Source organism: Melozone crissalis, unplaced genomic scaffold, assembly GCF_028551555.1.
Source record: "Melozone crissalis strain CALT ecotype California unplaced genomic scaffold, PUWL_Pcris_2 ptg000039l_1, whole genome shotgun sequence".
Lineage (NCBI taxonomy): Eukaryota > Metazoa > Chordata > Aves > Passeriformes > Passerellidae > Melozone > Melozone crissalis.
The window spans coordinates 7,780,058-7,805,828 of record NW_026535817.1 but is presented as its reverse complement, the minus strand read 5'-3'; the positions used below and the strand labels follow the sequence as shown (position 1 = coordinate 7,805,828).

The 25,771-nt window shown below is 41.7% G+C and overlaps 1 protein-coding gene across 1 annotated transcript; it reads right to left on the bottom strand.

Annotated features, from left to right (window-relative positions):
* Positions 1-976: 976 nt before the first annotated feature.
* QRFPR (pyroglutamylated RFamide peptide receptor) lies at positions 977-12,282 on the bottom strand. Its single transcript, XM_054283855.1, has 6 exons — positions 11,943-12,282; positions 4,528-4,686; positions 3,900-3,961; positions 2,917-3,152; positions 2,483-2,580; positions 977-1,548 (listed from the first exon to the last, which is right to left on the bottom strand). Exons 1-6 carry the CDS (start codon positions 12,280-12,282, stop codon positions 1,145-1,147), a joined length of 1,299 nt encoding a protein of 432 aa, XP_054139830.1. The 3' UTR covers positions 977-1,144.
* Between the last annotated feature and the right edge of the window lie 13,489 nt (positions 12,283-25,771).

The following is a 25,771-nucleotide window of genomic DNA, read 5'->3' as shown; positions in this document are numbered from 1 at the left end:
CCAGTGTGCCAGTTCAGACCACACTTCCCTCCCCCCAGCCCCACACTTGCAAACATACCTTGGCAATTTCGCAGTTTGGCCCACTGAGAGCAAAAACATTTAGAATTTATAAGAATATCAACCTCATTTACTATGAAGCCTAAAATAACAAAGCACTGGCCCAGCTGTCAGACAGCAATTAACCCCTTTGAAGATGATGGACAGACAAAAATACAAGCATGTCCTCAGAGAAGTGTCTGGTCAAAAGATCATGGTATTCCATTGAAAGTCTTCCATGAAGTCCCAACAGGCGCTGGATCAGGCCCCTGTAACCCTCCAGAAAATGGCCACAACACCCTTTCAACCTTAGAGTCACATGCCCAAGCATGACTGGAAGTTCAGTGCAGTCTTACTCTACAGACCACACCTCCAGCATCTGCACTCTCTTTTACAGCACTTTTCCAGCCTCTCCATTTTCCAGCAGAACAATGCAGTTTGCAGGGCAGCAAAATGGCATTGAAAGTTGTACCCAGGAATGAACCTGTAAACAGCAAAGTAATTATGCATGCATTGACTAATATGCTTCCTGTTAACAAATCTGAACATGCATGTAATGTTTAAACCTTAAACCTCTTCAGAGTCATGTTCTGGATAACTCTTTCATATTCCTTTTTTTTTTTTCTAAAATGGAATTGCATTTCAGTCTCCATCTTTCCTGAACTCAGCTCTGAAGCTGCTCTGTCCTCAAAGATGCAGAAAGTAGATCTTACAATGCCATCCCCACGTCAGCTGTCCCAAAAAGGTGCACACGCTCTCCATAGTTCCGGTCTCCATGCATTCAGCTGGGCACAGTCCAGACACACAACAAATGGAGCAAGCAGCAGTTGTTTGGTTTATCTAAAGCAGAGGGCAAACAAGCCCTAAATTAGGTCAGGAAGCAATTTTTTTCTCCTGGAAATCACACAGTAATGTCCATTTCCAAAGTCTTACTCCTCATAATTACAAAATAAATATTACATTTTCTCAGTCAGTATCCCAACATGATTAGAGTCCACACATCATCTTCCCCCCTCATTTCAGCATGCAAAGCAGCAAACTCTTTTAAATGGCTTATTGAGATGAACATAAAGAGAACATCATCTCCATTCCCAACCCCCTTGTGATGCTACTGTCCATTTCCTACTGCAGAGTGCACAGTAAGCTCAGAGCTGAACAGGACCAGGTGCCTTTTCAAATTCCTTTTGGAAGCTGGCTGATCACAGAACTTGACCTCGATGTTGCCATCACTGAATGCCTCCCTCCTGCCTTCGTCCGAATCCGTGGGATCTTTCTGAGACGCACTTGGCTTTTTCCTCCTCATGGTCATTCCTGAGTTCCCAAGCTGCCTGCTTGGGGATGTGCTGTCTTTCATAACGCAGAAGCAGAGGGCAGACAGAAAATTTTTCTTGAAGTTCTCGTTCATGAAAGCATACACAATAGGGTTACAAATAGAATTGAAGAATCCTATTATCTGGACAATTGCAAAAATCATTTTGATTGTCACATCATCATACTCCTTCTCAAAATTACCTGCAGAGAAGAAGAGAAATATGTTCTAAGTACAGAAGGTCATAAATGCTTACTACTTAGTCTGTTTATATCCAGTTTGGCATTAGATGTTTTTGTTTAAAATCAACAAAAACCCATGCTGGAAGCTCTTAACATTAGCAATTGAGTTTTCTCAACAAGATAAAATCAAGATCTATCACACAGTCCTGCTTTGTATGTAGACAGTAACAGAATCAAAAGGAAGAAAATTTATGAGCCAAAAAAGCTGACTGGCTGAACTATTGATTTATCTGCTACAATCTTTTTCATGACAGAAGACAAAGGAACTCTACTTGCCTTTAGCAAGTAGAGTACAACTACTGAAAAATTCCTCTTGTTCCTGCTCATAGGCTGCTCCAGTATCCATGGAGGAGGTGGGAGATGAACAGTGCAAGACCCCAGAGAATAAGGCAAATAGCAAAAAAGCCAACACAAAAGCATTGAGGGCCTTTCCAAGCCAGTTTTCAGCAAAGAGCACTGAAAAGCTCCAGCTGGATTCATTGGATATCATCACTGTGATGTCCAGTATTTATATTTCCAATATGCCTACCAAAATAAAAGGGATAAATATTTCATTGTAAATGTAACTCAAAACAGTTAAGTAAATTAAATATAATTAAAAACTTCAAGATGTTTTATGCTCAGAAATAACTTTTACCTTCCAGCCAAGCCCTTTCGGCCTTTCAGCAAATGAGGGCAACATAACAGACATGGTAAGAAAAAGAATCTACACAGACAGGCTCACCCCTCTAACACTCCTGGTTTTCCTTAAAGCAGAGCATCAACCTTTGCTATCTGAAGGTATTTCAGAGCTGAATGCTGTAGCATCATTAGCTTTTCACAACCTGCAGTCCCATCAACTAATAAAAACCCCAAAACTCCAGACTTCATTCTATGAGATATGGCAGGTACTCACTGTACTCCATCATCATGTGAATCACATGGAAAGGGGCCCAACAGACTGCAAAGAGAAACACCACTGTCACCATCATAACAATTGCTCGCTTCTTCTTCCTGAAATTGCACCAAGAATTCCACACTGAATCACTGGGAACTGGCTGGCAGTTACACATCTCTCTTCAAGTTACATCAGACTGTGTTCTGATGACTGTAGATTCAAATAAAACCCTCAAGGAAAGCTCAGAAGTACACAATCCCCTTGGAAAGAAAAAATGCATCATAGTATAAATCTAGCACTTGACTTCTCTTTTTTGGGACAGCAGAGCACTTTGCAGCAAGACAGTAGCATGTCTTGCAAGGCATTTTCAACTCTATTCAGAAGGAATAATAAAAAAGTCAGGAATAAAGCTTTCTAGAAGTCAAAGTTCCAAGTGCATTTTGCTTACAAACCTTGATATTTTAGACATTTCACTCCCATGAATGGTTTGAAGAACTGAAGCATCTCCCACTCGTTTCTTAATCCAGAGTTCATAGCCAATTTTAGTGTACAGAAAGAGCATCAGCATCAGAGGCAGAAGGAAGAGTATAACAAGAATAAAGGTCGTATAGATCTTCTGATAAATGGGACTGGCCCATTCTTCCAAGCAACAAACATGCACTTTTTCATATAGAAAGTCATATTTAACCTGTAACAAATGCAAAGAAGATGAGTCAATAAGGTGTTTTATCCCAAGTGTAAAACCCAAGCACATTCAGATATTCCTTGCTCTTAATGGAACAACCAAAATTTAACAGATTTTTCAGAGTGACAAAAGTCTTCAAGCACTTGTCCAATCAAATACTTGGTTCAATCCAAATTGACAAAAAGAGGCGGGGAGATGCTCTGATTTGTACTTCAAAGGAGACCTTGGCCACACATTTTGCAAGTAAAGATGGATGTATGGAAACGTCACATTAGCCACTTGAGAAAACAAGAAAATTATCAACATTCAGATTCACAAGCAGCAGATTCTGCTAAGTCTTCTGCCTAACCTCCAAACGTGTGTGGTAACTCATCAACTATAATGAGCAGCTAATTAATTCTAAACTAAGCACAGCTCTTCCAGATGTTGGGGAGCATTGTGCCATCCTGAAACAACAATCTAAGCCCTCTATTCCTGTGTGCCAGTGCAAAAGAAATCCACAGTGGAAGTCACAGATGTAATTAACTCCTCTTTGATGTAATTAGGGAGAGCAGCCATGACTAGTCCCATACTAGTACATGCAAGCTCTAATCCTCAGTCTTTCCCAGGCTGGCATACAGAACCAAGGCTCCACCTCCCTCCCTTGTCCCCCTCTAATTTCCCAGGAGTTGATTCAATTTCACCTAAAGGTAGAGGAAGATGCAGCAAGGACTGAGTTCAATGAGCAAACCCCCATCTGACCTAACTTACCTCAAGGCGCTGCACGTACCACATGGGCGACCCGACAATGAGAGCCAACACCCACACTATGCCTGTAAACAAAGACATTTTTTCATACTTTGTCCAACAAGCAGGATTTGCTATGAACAGTTCAACAGCTTTGAAAAGCCAGGCAAGGTAGAAAACTGTAGCAAATAATAAAGTTTTCTATGAGGCATTCATCAGTCAACACATCAATAACAGCATGCTCTCTTGACATCAGCTGTCTGTCTCTCAAACCACCTCTATGTATTGATATTCCACAGGGAAAAGCACTTAATCTGCACAAGGAGCATTAAATAAACCTCTTTGTGTAACAATGGAAGGGTCATTTCCCTGTGACACTTTTTAATCAGTGCTTGCACATTTTGAACTTTTCTTAAAAAAAAAAAAGGCGGCTAAAGGTTCATCTTTGTTAAGTACATTTTGGACTTGACATGCTTAGTCCCTTGTGAGAGCTTTGGCTAGTGAATACTTTACTTGTAGGCACTATCCCTGAGCTATTTTATACAGGTCAATTAACTCTGCCTCTGCATCACTGGTCATATCACTGCCATCTGTGGATCCACACTGAAGATCATTTCTTACACACAATTACTGGAGATGCCTAAAATCTTACCAAGCATGGTGAAAGCTCTTTTATTGGTGTACTGCCACTTCATTTTTAGTGGATGCACAATTCCCTGGTGTCTTTCCACAGCAATGCAGGTCATGGTAAGAATCTCAGTTACAATAGCAGTGGACTGGACAAACGGAACCATCTTGCAAGCAAAGGCACCTGCAATAATCGGAAAGTAAGGCATGCAACAGCTATTAACTCCTTTACTAAAAACAACACACCAAGACTGTTAGATTTATTGTAACATCTAAACTGCTGAGTCACCTATTTAAGCCATTTGTCAAATGCAGCTCTCCATAGCCATTCTTTGTTGTAGACATCTGCAAAGCCAAGATTTCTAAGGACATATTCACTTGTAAGTGTCACCAGTCTGACACTTACCCCTATTTCACTCTTGACCAAATCTTCCATCATCTGTTTTCAAACACCTCCAGTCACAGAGCCATTTGTTATTTTTTCATTTTGGCAGACTACTCTCCAGTTTATGAAGGTCTGAGTGTAACCTGTTTAAAAGTTTACCTTTTCTGCTGTAGCAAACACATTCCCTAAGCTCATTTACATATCACTCTATCTGTACACTTCAGCATTTAATGCATCATCCTGTCAAATGAGATTTATAGAGGAGGAGGCATAAGAGGAAAAATTTAACCCCTTCATCATCCTTCTGTTCTCCAAGTCTCCGTCTCTGCCGATTACCAATTTATGTTAGTGCCACTTTCCAATCCAAATGCAATTTCCTGCCTGTATTTTCTAAGTTCTACAGGTTCCTCTTGTGTTTATGCAACTTCAACTTTTATTGCTGACACAGCTTTCCAAAGTCCATATTCAATTTTTAATGTATTAGTCATTCTCCATTACCCATTCTCAAGTCCTAACCATCTTAGAAAGTCATATAAATAATTCTGTTAAAAAATCTTACTTTAACGCCCTTCCCAATCTACTTCTCTTTTACCCATTTTTTGACCCTGAGATAATTTTCTCTGTACTTAAAGAGTTCCCTTACACTCTCTTACAGTTCAGTATCAGCTATTCTTTTCAGCAACTGTCAGGGTTATTTGTCCTTACCAGACTATTATTTATACCTTACTCAGATATAATCCATAAACCCAAAACAGCCTAAGAAGTATCTGATCCAATTTTCAGTCAGGCTTTAAAATGCTACAGACACCTTAAGCAGTAACAGCACAAAAAAGAGAAAACAAACAGAAAACTCTGAAAACTTAATCCTACCTTCCATGAAGGGAACAAGCCAACTTCTGCTTGATGGGCCAGGCTAAAATCCACTCCAGCTTACAAGAAGGCACTGGTTTGCTACTGGTCTTGCCAATTCTAGTTGCCCCAAAATCCCTTTTTCTGTGGCTCCACGAAGGGAAGGAGAGGACAAACAGCAATGGGTGGAAACCAAGCACCTTTCAAGCACATATTCAACACCAGCAGCATGATGGATGTGCACACAGATGTGGCTTAAACCAGAATAAAAACACATCATGCAGCCCTTTCAAGTTCCTTGCATGAAATCTTAGCATTTAGCCAGTAGGAACTGCATGGCTGAGGATGCATTGGGCTGCATAAAAACATACACCCAATATGTATTTTTCCAGAGCATCAGGGAGAGCAAGACAAGACATCCTCACATCTTCTATCAACTGCAATTTATAGAATAAAATTCCCCCTGCTCCTTCCTGGGCATCAGTAATGCCTAAGGAAACGTCTCATGAAACAGACACGATATTTTACGAACTCAGCACCTCATCAGCTTCTCACTACACCCAGTACAGAACGTGCTGCACACACAGCACCAGACACACTCTGTCAAATTCACATCCTTCACCCAGTGGGCTTCAACTTCTGTTGTGAGATCAAACCAAAAGCAAGCTCAAATCCTACCTACTCTGCACACAGCAAATGGTCAATGTGACCAAAGAGCTGGTTTTCCATTTCTGCATCACTAAGTTAGAAGGGACTCCTGCTACAAATAAACAGAAGAGCCCAACTTGTTTATGAAATGTTTAAGTTTCTGTTTCACTAAGGAAATAAGTTCAGGTCTGAGTGCTGAAGCTGGAGGAAAACTGAAAAAAAAAGCAAACAAACACAAAATAAAGCTAAAAAAAAAACCTCAAACTTTCACCATAGGCTATTTCTTACAGTTTGAAAAAGGCCAGACTCAAACCCACTTGAACTAAACCTGCCTTACAGGATTGCCCTGTAATGCACCACTCCTCCACTGAAGTCCCAACACCCCAGGGCATCCTTAGGAAGCACAGCAGTATCACTACTACTCAAGTAACAAAATGAGACTAACTTTCAGCATCAGCCTGATGGAATTTCCAGCTGGTACCCAGCTACTAAAGAACAAAGGGAACACCCCAAACTGGGACAGAACTCTCAAATTCCCAGATGCCCATTGTTTGTTTTTACAGATGTCTTCTCATTTTCTTCCCAGCAACCACACTGTCAAAGAGCACAGACCACCACTCACTATGCCTTGAGCTGAACTCCCAGGAGAAAAGGCTGCAAAAAAAACCTCTAATTTATCTTTTTGAAGACAAACACACAAAAAGTAAGCACTTAAACTACACAAAAGTAGCTAAAAGTCTACATAATGCCTGCAGGTTGAGCCTACTGAGCTGGACAGGTGCCATTAGCACTTGCAGAAATGGGAAGCAAAAGGATATTTTTCATTAGCTGGAATACAAACACCTGCTCTGAGGCACACAGCACACATTCTGGGGACTTGGAGGCCACAGCAAAACAGCCACAAAGTTTTTTTTATAAACAAGAACCATGGCTTTCCAAATGAATAATAGGTAACAGCTAGTCAAAAAGCATCTATGTATCAAAAGTAAAACCAGAACAGAACTGGAGCGCCCCTGAAGCTTCTAATGCCACCATGCACAGGGTCTCTAGGTGTCACTGTTATTAACAATAAAATATCCCTTCAGGGCTCTGGTGCTTGCCCTGAATTGGAGCTCACAACACAAATGCTTCCCATTATCTGAAATGATGAGACCTTCAAGTGCCTTGAAATTCAAACCTCCATCAAGGTTAAGACTCTTGAGCAAGGAAGAAGCCCCTCCTTCACACAAGTATTTAAAACAGATTTGCTTAGGGGTAAAAGAGAAAAAAATAAACTCTTTAGGATGTCAGGGCCACCTGTGAGAATTCAATGGAATTCTGACATCAACACACCTGAGATCCATCCACCATCCTTACTGCCTTTGAATGGGATTTAATCCTGAGTCCTTATACTTGGCAAAATAGTGACTGTCCTTCACATCAAGCCTCTTCTTCGCTTTTCAACCCACAGTTTTATTTATAAATCTATAGCAGCCATTCCCAACTGCCTAGATAATTACTAGAGACTTTCTCCAGATCTTTCAATACTTGAAATTACTTTTTTTTTTCAAATTACAAACATTAACAGGCCTTTACGGATGGAAAATGAAATTTACTGTGAAATAAGGTAATTATTTCAGAACAATGCATGCACATTTCACTTCATATTTAATCCATTTGTGTAAAACAGGCTTCACCTGCAGCAAGAATAAATTGATACAGTCCCATTCTCAAGCGTCTGTTAGTTCAAAGTCTACTGTGGAAAAAAAACTGAGGAAAAAGTGGCAAATTTTATTATAAGGAAGATATGGTAAGATTTGAGGAAAAAAATTAATTATGCTATTACATCATAGTAAGCACAGTGAAATTAAAATAAGACTGAGATAGGCAAAAACCCAGCTGTGTCAAACACATACATTAGAACCATTTCAAGCAAATTTTCACATTCATGTTCAGACTTAACACAGAGTAAGAGAAGATTCCACTAGCCTAAATCTCGGTTAAAATCCAGCTGGTAAAAATGCGGCTGTTTGGAACATGGCTTGCAGACTATATGACTAACAGACAAACACAAAGAATAAAAGTCCACTTCAGTGAGGTTCAGTCAAGGTTATTGAAATTTCACTCCATAAGTTTTCCCAGTGCTGGGTTAAAGGCTAAAGTGCTGGGATCACCTCAAAAATCACTGGAACTGTGTTAATTTCTGCACTGGTGGCAGTACAGAAAAGTGTTGACTCTTCTGAATAATTTAAATAATGATAACACTTTAATTAATACCTTAAGTATGTATAAAAATTAAATGATTTTTTTATTTTAAATTAATTTTTAGATTTATTTTCATAATTAAATTCCCACGCTGTTAGGCTTTCAGAGAACACTTCCAAGGGCCTGCCAGTCAAGACAGCACTTCAGCACCTAAAACTGGCCACACCTTCAACTGGGAAAGAAAATCATTTGCAGCAGAACATTGGGAATGAAAATAACTAATTGCTTCTCTTTTTCAAGAGGCTAAAAGTAATCCTTATGCACTGCTTGCTAAAAAGTGCATTGATTATTCAAGCAGTGAATAGTTTTCCCAACAATAACACGTTCAGAGACTGCAAATGTAAATGACTCTCCTGTAAGCGTTTTATGCCTTCATTAGGGACACTGTGCCTGGAACTGTAATTTAGTCATTTCAAATATCACTTCTTTTATCAGGGTTACAAAAGTAAAAGCCTGAAAGCATTCTCTGATAAGTGTTAAATTGCTCCTTCCTCTGGTAAAATGCTGTTGATCTTGCCCTTGCACTACAATTTCTGCCAAAGCTTGAAATGAGCTCTCTCTACCTCACCTGAAGAGGGGAGTTGATTTCTCTCACATTTTGTAACTTGGGGCAGTCAGCATCACACAGATGATACCCCTAAGGGGGGGGTGTTGCACACCTGGGCAATGCATTGTTGTACATCAGTTCCTGGTATAGATGCAAGATTTAGTTCTCATCCCTCAGCAAGGAATTTTAAGTGTTCCCACACGAACGGGAAGTTCTGAGGTAACACAGCACTGGACATATGACAATTAATAAGAAAGTATGCTGGATTTTCATTCAAAGCTTCCCACGAAATTACAGCAATTTCAGCTGCAAAGTTTAAACTGGGAAATTAAATCATAGGCTGTCACTATTACACTCACACAGCTACACAGATTCTTAGAGACATGAGAGAATCAAAAGCAGGACCAGTTCAAATCTGTTTTTAGTCAGTATGGTGCTGCTTCCAATGGTTACCCAAAAGAGTTAAAGGGTCTGTGCTAATGCTGCTTGATCATCAGGAAAGTGAGGCACACTGACATTGTTAACTGCAGGTGAAGTTAAGTGTGTAAGTGAAAATACTATGGAAAAAGTCACAGCTTCAGCTACTCTGAAACTGTGGCAGTTCTTCTGTTTGCATTACAGTGTTGGCAGTCCTCTCCTCCCCTCTCCCATGCTTCTGTGGGTTTCAGCAGGGGAAGCAACAAACATACGCAAGCACGGAAATAAAGAACCTGTTCTAAACTGAGCACAAGTACAAAACATACACATCCCGGTTCGCATCACCTAGTACAGACGCTTGTTTTAGTGATGCAAGTAAATCAAGTCAGAAAGTGACTAAAGGCTCAGATTCCCGGATCAATTTCTAGCATCAAGTGTCTCAGGATGCACCACTTCATCCACCAAGGATGCATCACAAGTGCAATCACCTTTTTCATAACAGACTTGGATCTTGCACTACTCAGTGATGTTGCACTACAGTGGATGAGAACAAGATTTTCTCAGGCTCCAAAATGAAAGGCAAAAGGCACATTAAACCAGTTAAGCCAGCAAGGTAAAGACTCCTCCAGGACTGGCAGGCTCTGATTCGCAGTACAACTTTAATCACCACTCACACTTCACCATGTCAGCATCAGGAACCAGATACCCTTGGGATACCATCAGTTCATGTATTTGTTTTCCTCAGTTTTATACTTCACACCCCCCCATCACCAATCCATGCTATTACTTATTCTGTCCTCCCAACACCGAGTCAATTCAAGGTAATGATTTCACCAGATCAAAAGACCTACGTGTTCACTGAAAATGCTCTAGCACAGCAAAGAGAGCAGGCAAAAACCACAGTAATCCCCAGAGAACAGTGTACTTGAGCTGCCCAAATGCTGAATATCTGAAGAGATTTGCTGTAACTATGCTAGAGCTTTTACATTCATTGCTTCTAGATTTTGGTCAGGCACCCTCAGTAACAGAGTGTAAATAAAGACATACATATTTTTCCACCTGTTCCACCTGCCCATGCCCTATCTCCTCTAATTCACCCCACACAGAGACTTCAGTTGATTCTCATCAGATATTTGGTCAAGCTGACAAGTCCGACTTTTCCTTAGGAGAGAGAAGAATCACAAAGCTTATCTTCCCCAAAACAGCTCATAAGAAAAAAAGCCCGGTTGTCCTTACTATCAGTAGTCCCAGGAGCTTTGGATTGATCACTTCTCATTGAAGTTTCTGTAATAAAGCCCATTTCTCACATGTGCTCCAAGTCTTCTCTGACCTGTCAATTCCCACCCAGCATTCTAGTCTGTGGGAAGCTCTGGAATTAAATCTCCATGTTATGACAATATTCACTGTTGTCTCCAAACAACAGAAACACAGTAAGCCTTGGAAATTGAAGCATCAACGTGTCACTTGATCAACATCTTTAGCGATCACTCCAAAATATTGTGAAAAAAATATTTCAATTTGTGGTTGTACAAGATGCTGCCTGCTACTTGCTGCAAAACCACCCCTTTTATTTTTCCACTTATAATTGTCAAACACTGTTTAAAGAAAAGAAAACCAAAAAAATAAATACCATATGCAATTCTACTGCATCTTTCTCTGCTTGCTCTTTACTGCTTTGGAACTGGGATGCATAGAAAAGGAAAAAAAATCCTTCTTTCCAGGTATCAAGGAAGCTTTGCCAAAAGGTTCTTCACATCAACAGGATACAACAGAGCTCCCAAGAATAAAAAAGAATTTTAAAAAATTTTAAAGATGCATTATTTCTGCAAAAATTCTACACGTTCTCTCAGTCATGTGTTCCTTCAAGGACATTCTTTTTCCTCACAAAATGTTAAGGAGGACTGTCCCCGAGCTGACAGCTGCCAGAGGAACTTAAGCTGCATAAAGATTGACACCTCACTTGCCACAGATTTCATTACTTAGCAATAAAATGAAGGAGAAAAAAAAAAAAAGAGAGAAGGTAGTACGGCAAGACTCCCCACGAGCCGCTTCCCACACCCACACCGCAACTTTGAAGGAATACAAGACGGAAAGGGCACTGGGTTATTTGAACATAACCTGAGGGAGGGATGGAGAGGGCACCCCTCACAGGGAGCGGGAAGGGGAAGGGTCCCTCACTCCTCACTGAGGGCAGAAAAGGTCCCTCACTCCTCACTGAGGGCAGGAAGGGTCCCTCACTCCTCACTGAGGGCAGGAAGGGTCCCTCAGAGACGGGGGAATGGGGAACGCCGGTCTCGGCTCCCGCCCCGCAGCCCAGCCCGGGAGCGGCCGGCCCGGCCCCGGCACTCACCGCCCAGCCAGTTGGAGGAGATGTTCTGCAGCATGGTGAAGGGCACGCAGAAGAAGGCGATGAAGAGGTCGCTGAGCGCCAGGGAGCAGATGAAGATGTTGGTGACGGTCCTCATGGCTTTGCTGCGGGTCACCACGTAGAGCACCAAGCAGTTGCCGAAGAGCGCCAGGGCGAAGATGACAACGCAGATGAGGACGAAGGCTATCTTGGTGCGCCCCGGCAGCTCCGGGATGTACACCAGCGGCTGCAGCCCGTAGAGAGCAATGAACTGCTCCCGCGTCACATTGTTGTCCCGCAGGAGCTGCGCGAACTGCTCCGGGGTGATGTTCAGGGACCGCATGGCGCCCGCTCTGGGACCGACACCCCACCCTCCGCCGTCTCAGCGCCGCCGCCCGGGCCCCGCCATGGCCGGACCACTGCCCCTGTGGCGGCGGCGAAGGGAGCGCGCAGGGCCGGGAGCGCACCGGGAGCAGCCCGCGGGCGGCGGCGGCTCCGCCCGGACACAAACTTGGAGCGGCGGCGCCGCCCGCGGCCGCGGCGGGAGCGGCAGCCAATCAGCGCGGGGTGCGCGCTCGCCCCGGCCCCAGCGCTGTGCAGCGGGACGGGCGCGAGGCGGCTGCCGTGAGCGGGGAGCGCGCGGGGAGGCCCTCAGATCGCCGCCCCTCACAGCAGCGCCGCTCTCTCACAAGCCCTCAGCGCTGGGACTGCCCTCACAGCAGCGCTGCTCTCTTATAAACCCTCACAGCGCTGGGACTGCCCTCACAGCAGCGCCGCTCTCTCATAAACCCTCACAGCGCTGGGACTGCCCTCACAGCAGCGCCGCTCTCTCATAAACCCTCACAGCGCTGGGACTGCCCTCACAGCAGCGCCGCTCTCTCACAAGCCCTCACAGCAGCGCCGCTCTCTCACAAGCCCTCACAGTGCTGGGACTGCACTCACAGCAGCGCCACTGTCTCACAACCCCTCACAGCGCTGGGACTCCTTCACAACCCCCCCTCACAGCGCTGGGACCCCCTCAGAGCTGCCCCCTCACAGCGCTGGGACCCCGTCACAGCATTGCATCCCATTCACTGGTGTCTCCCCAGCCCGGGCTCACAATGCTCAAGGTGGGTGCTGGCACTACCATATCAGCCTCTCCGCACGCTCGGATCAGGCTGAGCGGGAAAGGAAAGAGATGATGCTGTGGGGAACATGGCCTCTTGTGTGAGGGGAGGCTCATGCCACCCACAGCAGGTCCCGCTGGTGCTGATTCATGCCCATCCCAAACAAGACAAGCGTAGGGATTTTATATGCCCTGCCAGCCCCCTTTGTGCCAATGCCACTCCCAAAACACTGAAACAACTCCCCAAATCTCAAACAGAAAAGTTCTCTACACTTCACTGAGAGGACAGGAGGCTCCTGAAGACCCCTTTCCCAGCAGTACAACCACTCTCGCCAAGGGAGATGTGACCGGATTCCATCCCACACAACCTGGCTGGCAAAGCAATGCAGGTAAGACCATAAAGGCTAGTAAGGTGCATCCAGCTAAGTGACTTAAAAAAAAAAAATTAAAAGCCTCTGCAGTTTAAATATGAATAATAATAATGGCTAATGGCTAACAGAGGGACCAAGTTGAAAATAGGCATTGATTTCTGTTCCAGCCTAATTTAAATTGCCCAGTACAGCTTTCTCACTATCACAGGTAATATCCCCTTTGTAAGATAGTACATTGAATAGCAACAATTTGCTTTAATCAGTCACATAAGAAATTACCAAAAAGTACTCAGAGAAGGCAATAACAATACGAGAGCCTGTCTGGCAACACTTCCCACCCTCACAGAAATAGATGTTTCATAGGGAAGCCACATCACCAAGGAGAGTGCTGCAAAATTACATTTTGTATTAAACAGATGCTCCATGGCCTGGGTACATAATTTTCCTGTACAAGTGAACCTCTAGAAAAGAATGAAGAAAAGTCTAGCCAAAGCTGTTTTTTATAGAGTTTCTGGGTTGCCAAGGAAAATTGGAGAAGAAAGATTTCACCACCAATTCATTTTCAGCAAAACAAATATGCTCAACAATACCAAAGGTATTTTGTGTCATCTTCGAAAAAAAAAAAAAGAAATTCTGTCAAGTGGAAATCAATGGAGAGAAGTTCCAATGCCTGCACTAACCTGTGCTGCTTCAGTCCTCCACGTGCTGACAACCCTCACTCTCTCTGGGTGTAGGTCCATGGCAAAGACTGACTTTATTATCCCATGCTGAGAGGAGATGTCAGTTTCCTTGGGTGCAGCATTGCTGTTTTCCTCTCGAGATTAATGCCATTGGGGTCTGTCTCTGACAGACCTTCTAAGTCGTGTTCTGGAAAGCAAATGCTCATTAGACTGACTCAGATACTGACAGCCTCTTTCACATTTCCTTAGGCCTGCCTTCTTGGCTGAAAAGTTGGTCTTTTATTCCCATCATGATCCTGCTGAGCTTATGCTCTGTATCACACAGACAGGCTTCTCTTGAAATCAATTTTCCCAGCACTTTCCCTTAACTACACCAGGTACAGCCTGAAGCCACCTTCATGTCCTCTGTTCGCAAATCCTTCCCTGTGCTTCTTTCTTTTCCCTCTTCCCCCTCCACTTTGGGCTGGTAACAGCACCCTCATTTGGGAGCTCTTCTATTAGCACAAGCCAGATGTGTTCCTGCAGATTTCATTCCTGTCAGAGAAAAGGGCCAAACCTGGAGGCCAGTCTGTCATCCTGGACTGCAGTGTTGTGCTGCTCATTGTAAAAAGCATCCAAGTGTGTCAGGAACAAATAAATGGGAATAAGCTCTCACCTAAATAGTGCAGATATAGCCTGACTTTGTGGTTAGCATGGACATTAGTTTTTTCATATATCCTTGTTTTATTGCTACGATTGCTCATTACAAGTAATCAAACAGCATTAAAAATGAACAACATCTGAATGGTTATTCCACAGAACATAAACAAATTTTGAAGCTGTAGGCAATGGAAGGGTGCCATTGCATCTAGTGCAGGTTTAGCTGGATTTTTTGCAGGCAAACAAAGGCACAAAGCAGATCATTTTACAGGTAACTTTTCTTGTTAGTACTTACCTACATGGAGAAGATAAAAGTAGGATTTACAGAAACTTTCATTTTCTTTGAGCATTATCCATCCTCTTAGCTGAAACAATAAGAGCCGAGACATGACACAGATTGTAGGGCAAATCACTGGTAACTGCATTTCCCCACTCCTTGACTTGAATTAAATTGTATTTGGAGTTAAAAGGGTTGAGTTACAAAAGGTGACCTCATCTCAAACCCGTTGAAATTACTGAAATGACTTCTCTGCTTCCCTGGGCCACAAATAATTGGCAGGTTGTGAAAAGTGTTTACTCTTCAGGGCAGCACCTCATGTTCTGCCTCATCCTGCACCCACTGCTCCAGCTTTTGATGCAGCCACAAAGCAGAGCCGTGTGGGGCTGCCCTGACTGCCCACATGGTGAAATCACCAGCCATGTAAAAATGTTTTGTCCAGAACTGGAAAGAGAGGCTGTGTAAGTCTTCTTAACCAAAAAGGGATAAAAATGCTTTGTCAAACAAAAGGGGTTCTTTTTCCCTAACTGACACTCCTAAGTCACAGATTTGAGCAACTTCCCTGCTTCCTTGCTCATCAAATTATGTACATACACACACTCCTTGATTTGTCCTGCATGACTGCTTTCAGATTTTAATGATGATATTTCCAAATTCTTATCAGCAACCTCCAAATGCACTTCTGCTACCACTGAAGTCTATGGGGTGCTGATATTTGTAACAACAGGACACAGGTCATACCCTTACATAATCTGCAATAACAAATTAATCTCTGCTCTAAATTTTTAGTAGCCTGTACATGATGATAATAAATAAATTACAAGCACTGTTCTGTTCCTTTGACAATTATTTATTAAACTGATGCATTTATAAATATACAACAGTGCTTGAAAAAGCCCAAAATCTTCTGGTAAATAATTGATTATATGGAAACAATGCATTTCTCATTATTCTTAGCTTAAAAAAAAATAAGCCTCCTACTAATTAACTGACTAAAAATATTTTACTTCTGTGCCTAGAATCCCAGTAGAAAAAACTTGCAATTTTAACACAGATCAAATCTTGGATAATTCTCCTTTGGCTTCCGAAGGATTGCATATTCTTTGGTATTGGAATAGGAATCCCAATATTACCAGTTAGATTGTGCCTGGGCCAGTCTGACCCTCGCTGCTGGGCCAAAGGCAGCAACTGTGGTGTATCACCCCAGAGATACCTTTAGGTGGCTGGAGATTGCAGCTGGGCACTGAACAAGTCCAGGCTTGGTAGGAACTCCGTTTACCTCAGGAGGGAAGGCTTCAGGCTATGGTGAGGAGGAAAAGGAGACGGATTCTGCTGGAGGGTTATATCCAGAACTTTATTTCATGGTCACAGAGGTCTGAATCTAGGCAACAGCTCCAACAGAGTCACGAGCATATAGTCTGATTATCTTTTTAAGCTCCCGGGGGAGGAGGAGGGAAGGGGCAGGTGAGCCACCAAGCAGGTGGGAGGGGCAGGGTCTCAGGGGGGGATGACACCCAGACGGGCCAATGACCTCTGGGAACAGGGGCATCTTTTGAACTTGACCAACCGCACCACGACCTTCCTGGAATGTTAAGCCTGATTGACAGGACTCACTCAGCAAGGGGGCGAGGGGGAAGGGAGAGAGGTACAGGCACACCTGGGAGGTGACCTGGAAGTCTAAAACAGGACATTACAACACACCGCAACACTTTGGTCACAAACTGACAGGCTGATAAGCACAGAAAGGTGTGAAATGTGTGTTGTACCATATTACAGCGACCTGATTAAGGTCTCCAGGGTGAGAGAAGGATGAGAATCTTGTTTGATGATCAGAAGGCTGGATTTATTGATATATGATATATAATACATTATAACTATACTAAAAAGAATAAGGAGAGAAGTTGCAGAGGCTTGCTAAGCTAAGAAAAGAATAGAAAAGAATAAATAACAAAGTTCTGTGTCCAGGGAAGCTTTCCCTGAGCTTGCTCCTGTGATTGGCCCTTAATTGTACACATGGAACATGAACCAATCACAGGTGCATCCTATTGCATTTCACAGCAGCTGATAATCATTGTTTACATTCTCTTTCTGGGGCCTCAGCTTCCCAGAAGATGCACAAATCCCAAAGAAAGGATTTCTAGGAAAAAATGTCTGTGACAGTACCAGACTGCACTTCTGTCAGAACCACTCATTGATTGCCTCGTGCCACCCTGTGCTAATTTGTTTTTTGCCTATGTGATTTGTCTGCATGACACTTCTCATTCAAAAGACGCTGTGGATTTTCTACAGACTGAGAAATCTGTTAGTCAGTGAGGAACCTTTTCCCTGACAGAGAAGAAGGAAGCTGTACTTGCACTCTGTTTCCCTTCCAACAGCATGCAGAGAAATCCATGTCTGGCAGCTGTGAAAAAAGGGTGACAACAACAAATGTGCCTTCACAGTTTTGCATAACTTTTGACAACTGAGCATGAACTTTGTAGAAACTGTGAACAGCAGACATTTGGAACTCTGAAAAAGCACATACTTACTGCATATTCCTAAACCAGAAATTTTAAAACACATTTTCTCCCCTTCCAAATATCTACTCATGCTGTCTAGTTCAGGCAAAAGAGATGGCAGAAATAAAAAAGAGCCCCCTTTCTCCTCCTCTTTGCTTCTCTTGACACATGAAAATACTTTGGAAGAAGCAATTCAGATCCATGGTACCAACTTGTAAACAGCCACTGCAACTAATGATTAGTAACCCTTCCTGGCCTTGGATCCTTTGGCAGATACCTTGGGGATGAACTCCCCTCTAATCCAGATCAGTACCACAGCCTCTAGGATGAGTCTCTAAAGCAATGGAACAGCTTACCATCATCATTAGGTAATTTTAGACTAAGTCAGAACTACAGTGCCTCTTAAAATTGTCAAAGCAGCCTCTGAAACACAAATTTAGATAAAGCATTTGCTGTTCTTGAGCATACATGTTTGGAGAGAGCACTGAGGCTAAAACTTCAACTTTAGATTTATATGCTTTTATACACTTAACCAAACTGTAAATTAACTTGGAAAAGAGAAAACTCGACACTAATCGGGCTAGAATCATACTTGGTATCTAAGGATACAGCTCAAAGTTGCTCTTACCAGTGTATACTTAATTTTGGCTATTGCCTCATCTTCATGCATGGTTTACTTTCCATCACTTGTGGAGACAGGCAGCTTCCACAAAGCAGTATTTATGAAGAGAAGTATCAATCCCTAAAGCAGAGGAGCACACAGTTGCAAAGCACGTTGGAGTGGCTGAACAGAAAATAAATTTTGTTAACTTGAGCACATCGGCGTAACTCCTAATGTTTTGTCTCCCACTGTGTGGCTGTGCTGATAAACACTGCTGGCTGCTAATATTGCTTCTTGTGAAGCCTCGTGTCTCTGCACCTCTAGATTTAGGGGTCCCCACCGAGCTTTATCACCCAGCCCCTTCTATCAGTGATATTAATGCACAGTGTGTGCATGGTGGGGTGGAGGACACAAACCTTATAGAGCTTGCTGGTCATGCAGCAATGAAACACCAGAGAGCTGCATACATCAACTGGTCTCTGTTTTAGCCCGGGAAGCCCAGCCTCACCAGGCTGCAGGTACTCCAACAATTCCCTGTGGGAGTCTGCCACTGTGACACCTGTGAAGAACTAACACAGAGACTCACCTGATGGCTTAGAGAAAAAGTAGCCACTCAGTCCCGTGCAGGCTCTTACTCACCCAAACCAAGACTTTGCTGCTCAGGCTGTTCTGACATTATTTGATTTACAGTTTCTATCCCAAATTGTATAGCTGGCATGGACATTGGTCCATTGAGCAAGAGCCTTCTTAAATCACCTTGAGAAACTGTTCCCTTCCCTCAAAAGGAGCACATTTCTCATAGCTCCTGGTGCATGTGACATTTGCCTCCACTTACTTTGACCCCACCTTCTGACAGCCTTCTCTTGGGCTTGTTCCTTGGGTTTTCTTCCTACTGCAAAGAATACTTTTTTAAACAGAGCCTGTGCTGGACTAGGACTTATTCTTTTAGACACTTGGATTCCTATTTGTCATCTCAACAATGTTTAGTGAACTTGTGGAATCAAAAATAAGCTGCAGCAAGCACAATGCTCAAAGGAAGTAATTTAATGTAGTTGCTTTTTCAATTTTCCTTCCTTTTCTCCCCTGTTCCCTTTCCTCATGCAGATGAAGCAAAACAAGAAAATGGTCAATATTTTCACAACTTTAAAAAAATGACATATAAAATATTTAACTTGTGAGGGTTTGGGGTTTTTTTGAAGAGTGAGTTTAATTTTAAAAAAATATCTAGTCATAATGTGCAAGTAGCATTTGATATACATGCCAAAATACTAAGTTGTATATTGACTGGATTTTTAAGTTCCTTGCTTGTGCTGAGCATCAGTTCATCCATCCTCAATTCACTGAACTTTTTTATTTCCATAGACAATTCCAATTGGTATTCGCTTTTATCCACCCACACAGAAAACCAGCTATTTTTGCCACCAGTTATCAACTGCCACAGTTTGCCTAGATATGAAATTAAATTTCCTCATCTTCTGATTTAATACCAAGCCTACACCTGGCCCAGTCCCTTTTGTTAGGAATAATCACAAGTCCCATAGCAAGCAGCGTTCTCCCTGGCCAGCCACAAATCTATTTCTGCTATTCTCAGAGCATCAGGAGACAATGGCAACAGCACCGTGTTGCAAATATCCTCACTCCTTGTAGCCCTCATGTCATTTTCATTTCCTTCAATGATTTCCGGATGACTTGAGCCCAAAAATCAGTTCTAAGCCTCCTATAAATCTCATTTGCACTTACAGCAAAAGGTTCGCAAGAGCAACTCGTTTCATGTAAAATCTTTCATCTCCAAACATAGTAGCAAGTCTGAATACCCTTTGCTTGTTCTGTCACTTCAGGTAACCATTTTTGTAGCAATTTTAAGACTTTGGTTGACTGTCACACAAAGCCTTACCTAATTGTAAAAGGCCAATTACCTGGCACAGCTTTTAGCTGTTGCCATTCTATTTACCTTGCACTGGAATTAATTTTCCATCCAAGAGCAGACTCAGTCATTTCCAAATTTTCATTCAAGAAATAAAATATAACAGTAATTTCATTTTCTGCTAGTCCAAGTCTCATTTTCTTCCTTTCTATTGATGCTAATACCAAGCTTTGTCATTTGCAAAATATGGTGTTAAATATCTGTACTGCAGTGACATGGATCCTTTCCTTCTCAAGTAGTAGACCTACTTAGCATAAACAAACTGATTCAGTTCTAGATGTCAGCTTGAAATTGAGAGAGCCTTTGGCTCTAAGCCTCCACAGGGACATGCAAAATATGGTGTTAGAGGGATTGAAAAGAGAAGCTGCACTTATGAGAACTGTTATCAGAATTTTAAATTTAGGTTACCATTAGGATTTGATGTATTATTATTAAAATACTGTGATATGACGATTATCATACTGTAATGCTCTCAATTTTAAATGTTTCTATTTCTAATAATGAATTTCACGTTGTCAAGTAGAGAGTTCAGCTATTTTCACCTATAATGGCTGTGTGACAGAATTTCAGTCTCTCATTTTCACATATCAAATACACCTTGGGGTAGGTTCTTTTCTAAAGAATATAATGCTGCAGTTCTCTAAGTCAGGTATTCAGTGATACAAATGACCCTAAATTATTTCTGAAAGAGAAATCCCTGTTAGCAAATATACTTTAAAAGGTGAAATGAGCTCATTAAACTTCTGTAAGCAAGATAGCAGAATTTTACCTTCTGGCCAAGTGAAAACATTGATTCACCAATAATCTTTTGAAAAGTTCACCAGAAGAGCTTGAGATCTGCAGGAGAGCTCAGGACTGTTTACTGCTGGCAATTTTGTGTGGAATACACATTCTCTGGACAGAGAGAGACGTAACTCTCTCTCCCAGGATTTTTCCTGGGAAACAATTCTTTTCTCTACTTGCTGCTCCTGTAGCTTGGCACATGTGCAATGTGTTATGGAGATTGTTTACCAAGAGTGATTTATATTTGGATTCTGGGGATGGTTGTTTGGATTGATTGGCCAGTTAGGTCAAAGCTGTGTTGAGACTGTCTCCAGACAGTCACAGGTTTTTCTTTAGTATCTCTTTAGTATAGTTTTAATATAATATTAGTGTAATATAACATAGCTTATAAAGCAATTGTTGAACCTTCTGAATCATAGAGTCAGAGCACATTATTCCCTGGCTAGGGGCTCCTTGCATCGATAATTTCATGGCAATGATCCATATTTTGCTTTGGGATAGTGGATTTTGTGCTCTATAGCTGCTGCATCTCCAAGAACGGCTTTTGCTTTCTGAACAGATACTGGTAAGTAGTTAATGTATGTTTTACAAGCTTTAAAGGCTGCATATCCCATGCTCTGGAGCAAAGCAATTGACTGACTCCCTGTTTGCCCTTGTCTTTCATAAATACTTGAAAATCACAACTCCTGTTGGGCCAAATACCATCAGTCACAGGTAGACAAGATGTCATATTCACTTCCATGTAATGATTTCTTTTCTATATTAGATTAATATTTGCAACCTTTTAAAAATCCTTTTACAAGTTACAGTGCATTTATAAAGGAAAAATAACTATTTCACATGCAAGAGAGCGTTGCTGAGAAATTACTTGGGGAAAAAGTTGATGAATAGAATAAGAAACCTTGGAAATACAGAGCACAACAGAAATAACTAGCAAAGATCAATGTAAAAGTATTACCAAAATTTGGTAGTATTGTTTCCCTTGCACAAAAGGGCTTTCAGAGTAAATAGAGTGAAAAGAAGGTGGCCCACAGGGAGATAAAATATCTCTTATCCTTTCTGATGAAATCAGAATTACACTCTCAGACTTGTTTTCACATAAGAGTCTTCCTACTGTGATTCATCTGCACTTTCTCTGAGAAGGTAATTAAAACAATCCACTTCTATACAAGATTTTCAAAAACCATCTGATGGCTTAACAAGTACAAGTCTCAGTGAAAGGCAGCACCATTTAGGAAGCTCTTAGGAAATGGCTACTCCTACCCTTTTTGATGTGGGAGTTGGCAGCTTTGTCATGATTTGAGCAGCAGCTGAATTTGTCCCTCTAAACTCCAGGGGATTTCTTACATCCAAGAACATTCCATCACCCACACATTTGGTTGGATTGGCAGCACCTTCCTAATTAAAAGATAATCACAATATTTCAGAAAGGATTAAAACAAAATCAGTTCATGAAATACCCTGTGCACCACTCTATTTCAAACAATCCACATGGAATTCAAGGATAAATCCCAGAGCCAGCAATGTGGGGCTCACATGAGAGCTAATGAGGCTCTTAGGCTGTAAGCTGGATATCATTCAAGCGTTCTTTAATACTGTTGTGACTGGTGACCTTGCTACAATGCTATTGCACCATGGTTTAGTTAGATGTGATTAATTTCATATAACCCTTATTATTCCAAATTAGATCATCTTGCTCTGAATGAGCAATTTCTTTCTTTCAATTAGAATATTAAATCATTCTTCTTCCTTTCTCATGTTTTGCATAACATTCGCTAGATGGGGTGCTATCATGCGCTGCGCAGCAAGAGTCTTGTGCTAGCACATTCCTGCTGCTTGTAGTGCTCTTACCACCTGCTGTCCCCAAAAATAAAATTTCAAGAAGAGGATGTATGTGCAAACACACAGATTTCAAAGTACAGGCAGATTCCAGGGTGTAATTATAAATAAATTGTTTTAGGACATTTAACTGAAAGCATATTAAAAATGCCAGGATTAACAGCATACAGAAGCAATTGACTTTTGGGCTTCCAAGGGTTTGGGGGTTATTTTCCACTTGGCTAAAGATGATGGTGATGACTTTGGGGACAGGCTGGCTAATTCATTTTCAGTTAACACATCTCCATGAATCAAATTGTCACATAACACGACAAAAGGTTAACAGTAGGAAAAGGTACAATTTGTCACACAGTCACAGCAGATTAATGAGGTAGTCACTGGGCTGGCAAAAGCACCGGCAAGCCGAACACTGAGGGGAAAGAACAGAGTGGGAAGAGATGGGATCTCACTGCCACAGTCCCTGCGGGCAAAACAAGCGTTTATCTCCTCCTTCAAGCAGCACTGGGTTACACCTTGCTTCTGGATTACAGGTTAGAAGTGAATCTAGTTACAGAAGAATGCAAAATATTCAAGTATTGAATAAGCAAATGTCATAATCAACTACAAAAAGACATGTAGGATTGCCATTGCCCATCACAGAATTTCAGTCTAAGGCTGAAACAACAAAAAGTTCTGAGGTAAATGCAAACACCAAGGACCAGAATTTTGGACAAATTTATGCACTGGGGTGGTATTAAACAACAGGAAGCTTTTATAGGTACCTAAACTGTCCATAAAAGAGTTATTTGCAAAGGTAGCAACTTGTTCAGAGTGTTCCAAGGATACAAAAAGTCAAGGAAGTAAGAAAAAGCACTAAGGATTAAATTGTGTAAAAAATCCAGAGAATCTGAAATTAACTGCAGTGCAATGAAACAATGTAATCTTTCAATGGTGTCAGTATCAATCAGCATTTTTGCACAAATTACTTTTCACATTACAGAAATGTATTCGGGGCCACTGTGGTCTCTATTTTGTACCAATGTGAGTGGTTTACAAAGTGAACACCAGGAAATAAATCTGAGGAATTTTCTCTGGAATGTAACAGAGACAAGAAAAATAGAGCTATGAATCAAATCTTTGCCATTTAATATTTCATAGCTATTGTTATATTGTACACTGCTCAGCATGAACTTCTAGATAATTTTATATGGAAAAAAGTTCAGAAAATATTCAGCCTATTAAGGATGCAATGGCAGCTCTGCCTTTTTTAAAGCAGTATTTTGACCATGGCTTCACAAATGTTTCTAGTCATTTACTGGGTAAATGAATTCTTTAGTTGAAATAGGCAAAGACATTTAGCAAAAAAACGCAGTAAATCAGAAAGTCTTATGCTAGCACCCAAGCAAGAGGTTTCCCAAATCCTCAAAAGTGGATGCATTCCTTAATATATTTCTTAATACATTTGTGTATTAAGAAGGTCATCCATGTTTTCCTAGTAGCGCAGGGAGTTTTCCAAAACAGCAGATTTGTTTGAACAAATAGGCCTTGGACAAGCTTTTATGTTTGAGAGGGGCCACAGATGAGCTAAGTGCTTAACTCCCCTTCAGTCAATTCCTATAAAAGCTTTCCTAAGCTGTGAGCTTTCCTGTTTCATATCCAGAACAAACTGTCAGCTGCAGTCCCAGGTGTAACATTGGTGAACAAAGATTTTATCAAGGAACTCTTCCTTACAGTTAGAAAGCACAGAATGATGACAAGAGTTGCTGGCAAGTGCTTGTGATGCCTCTGGAATGCAACCTGGCAGGACCACAGACTCTGTCATCGATTGGCCTTCAAATGCTTGACAAGGAGAGCAGTGAATGCACTTAAGGGGGAAGCTGAAATACAGAGAGAGAGGATTTTCTAAAGGTTATTCCATAAACAAAACCAGGATTGGCACCTGAGCATTAGAACAATGCTTTTTCCACTAGACTACAACTCCCCCATCATGAGAAATTGATTGCATAGGTTTGCTCTTCTTTCTGTCAGCTCTTGCCTAAGATAAAGTGTGTGCCACTAGACAGTGTCCACCTTGGCATGGGGGAAGAGTCTTCTCATCTAAGGAGCTCCTTTTCCTAACATCATGTCCCATATCCCATCCTGGGAAGCTGGAAAACTCATCTGGGACAAACACATGTGTGGAATCATTTTAGTTTAGGAGTCAGGAAAAGTCAACATTTTTGCAAATTTTTTTGCAAAACCTTACCAATGTATCAGCCTATGAAATACCAATATGTTGAATGTGAAATGCAGTTCTGATTTCTCTCAGTTTAAAGACAATCAAGCCAAGCTGGAAAAGGTGTGAAGAATGATGGTTAATAGGACCAAGTTTTCCCATGTCCAGAACTCTTCAGCTTGGAAATGCACAACTAAAGGGGAGAGGGAATAGGAGTCTAAGAATAACACGGAGTGGCAGAAGCTGGTGATGCGAGCATGTCTATTTCTTAATACAAACAAACAAAAAAACCCAAAACCAAATTAATTTCCCTGGTTGTTTTCTCTTCTCAAGCAGACTACAAGCATAAAATATTAAACCTACAATTCTGAGAATCCAAATAGTGTTTAGTTTTCCAGATCCTTGTTAAGTCCATTATGTTGAAATACTAAATGCCATGAAAGAAAAAAATAATTATTTGACCCAGACCAAAAACTAGAGATGCTCATTAATAAATATCATACCTTGTCATTGTTAGTTCCAGCAAGCTGCCAAATCTCCATGACTTGGGTTTTCATCCGTTACTAACTTCAGGTTCTAGGTTGATGTCACTTGACAAGCTTTGGAAATTGCCCTTCCTTGACTTTTATCCAGAGAAAAGTGAAAATCATCCCAAACCTACAAGGGTCATTAAATGTGAAAAAGAAAAACTTTTAAGACACAGGTAAATCCAGCTGTGAAGTGTCCCTTGTGTGTCACTGCCCTGCCTACCTGACATCAGCTGCTGCTTCAGTCTGAGCCCTGGCATGAGAAATGGAGCCAGAGCTGTGTGATGGGTGACAGCTGAGCTGGGGCCAGTGCTGTGAAATGGCTTCTGACCTGCTTGGGAAAACAGATCAGGAAGACACAGTAACCAGATAGACTGAGGCTTGAGGAAGACTG

Coding starts and splice junctions, on each gene's coding strand:
- QRFPR (XM_054283855.1), bottom strand. CDS start 12,282: ATGCGGTCCCTGAACATCACCCCGGAGCAGTTCGCGCAGCTCCTGCGG. Junction 3,153..3,899: donor GGTACGTGCAGCGCCTTGAG/GTAAGTTAGGTC, acceptor CATTTGTTACAG/GTTAAATATGACTTTCTATA. Junction 1,549..2,482: donor TCACATGATGATGGAGTACA/GTGAGTACCTGC, acceptor TCTTCTCTGCAG/GTAATTTTGAGAAGGAGTAT.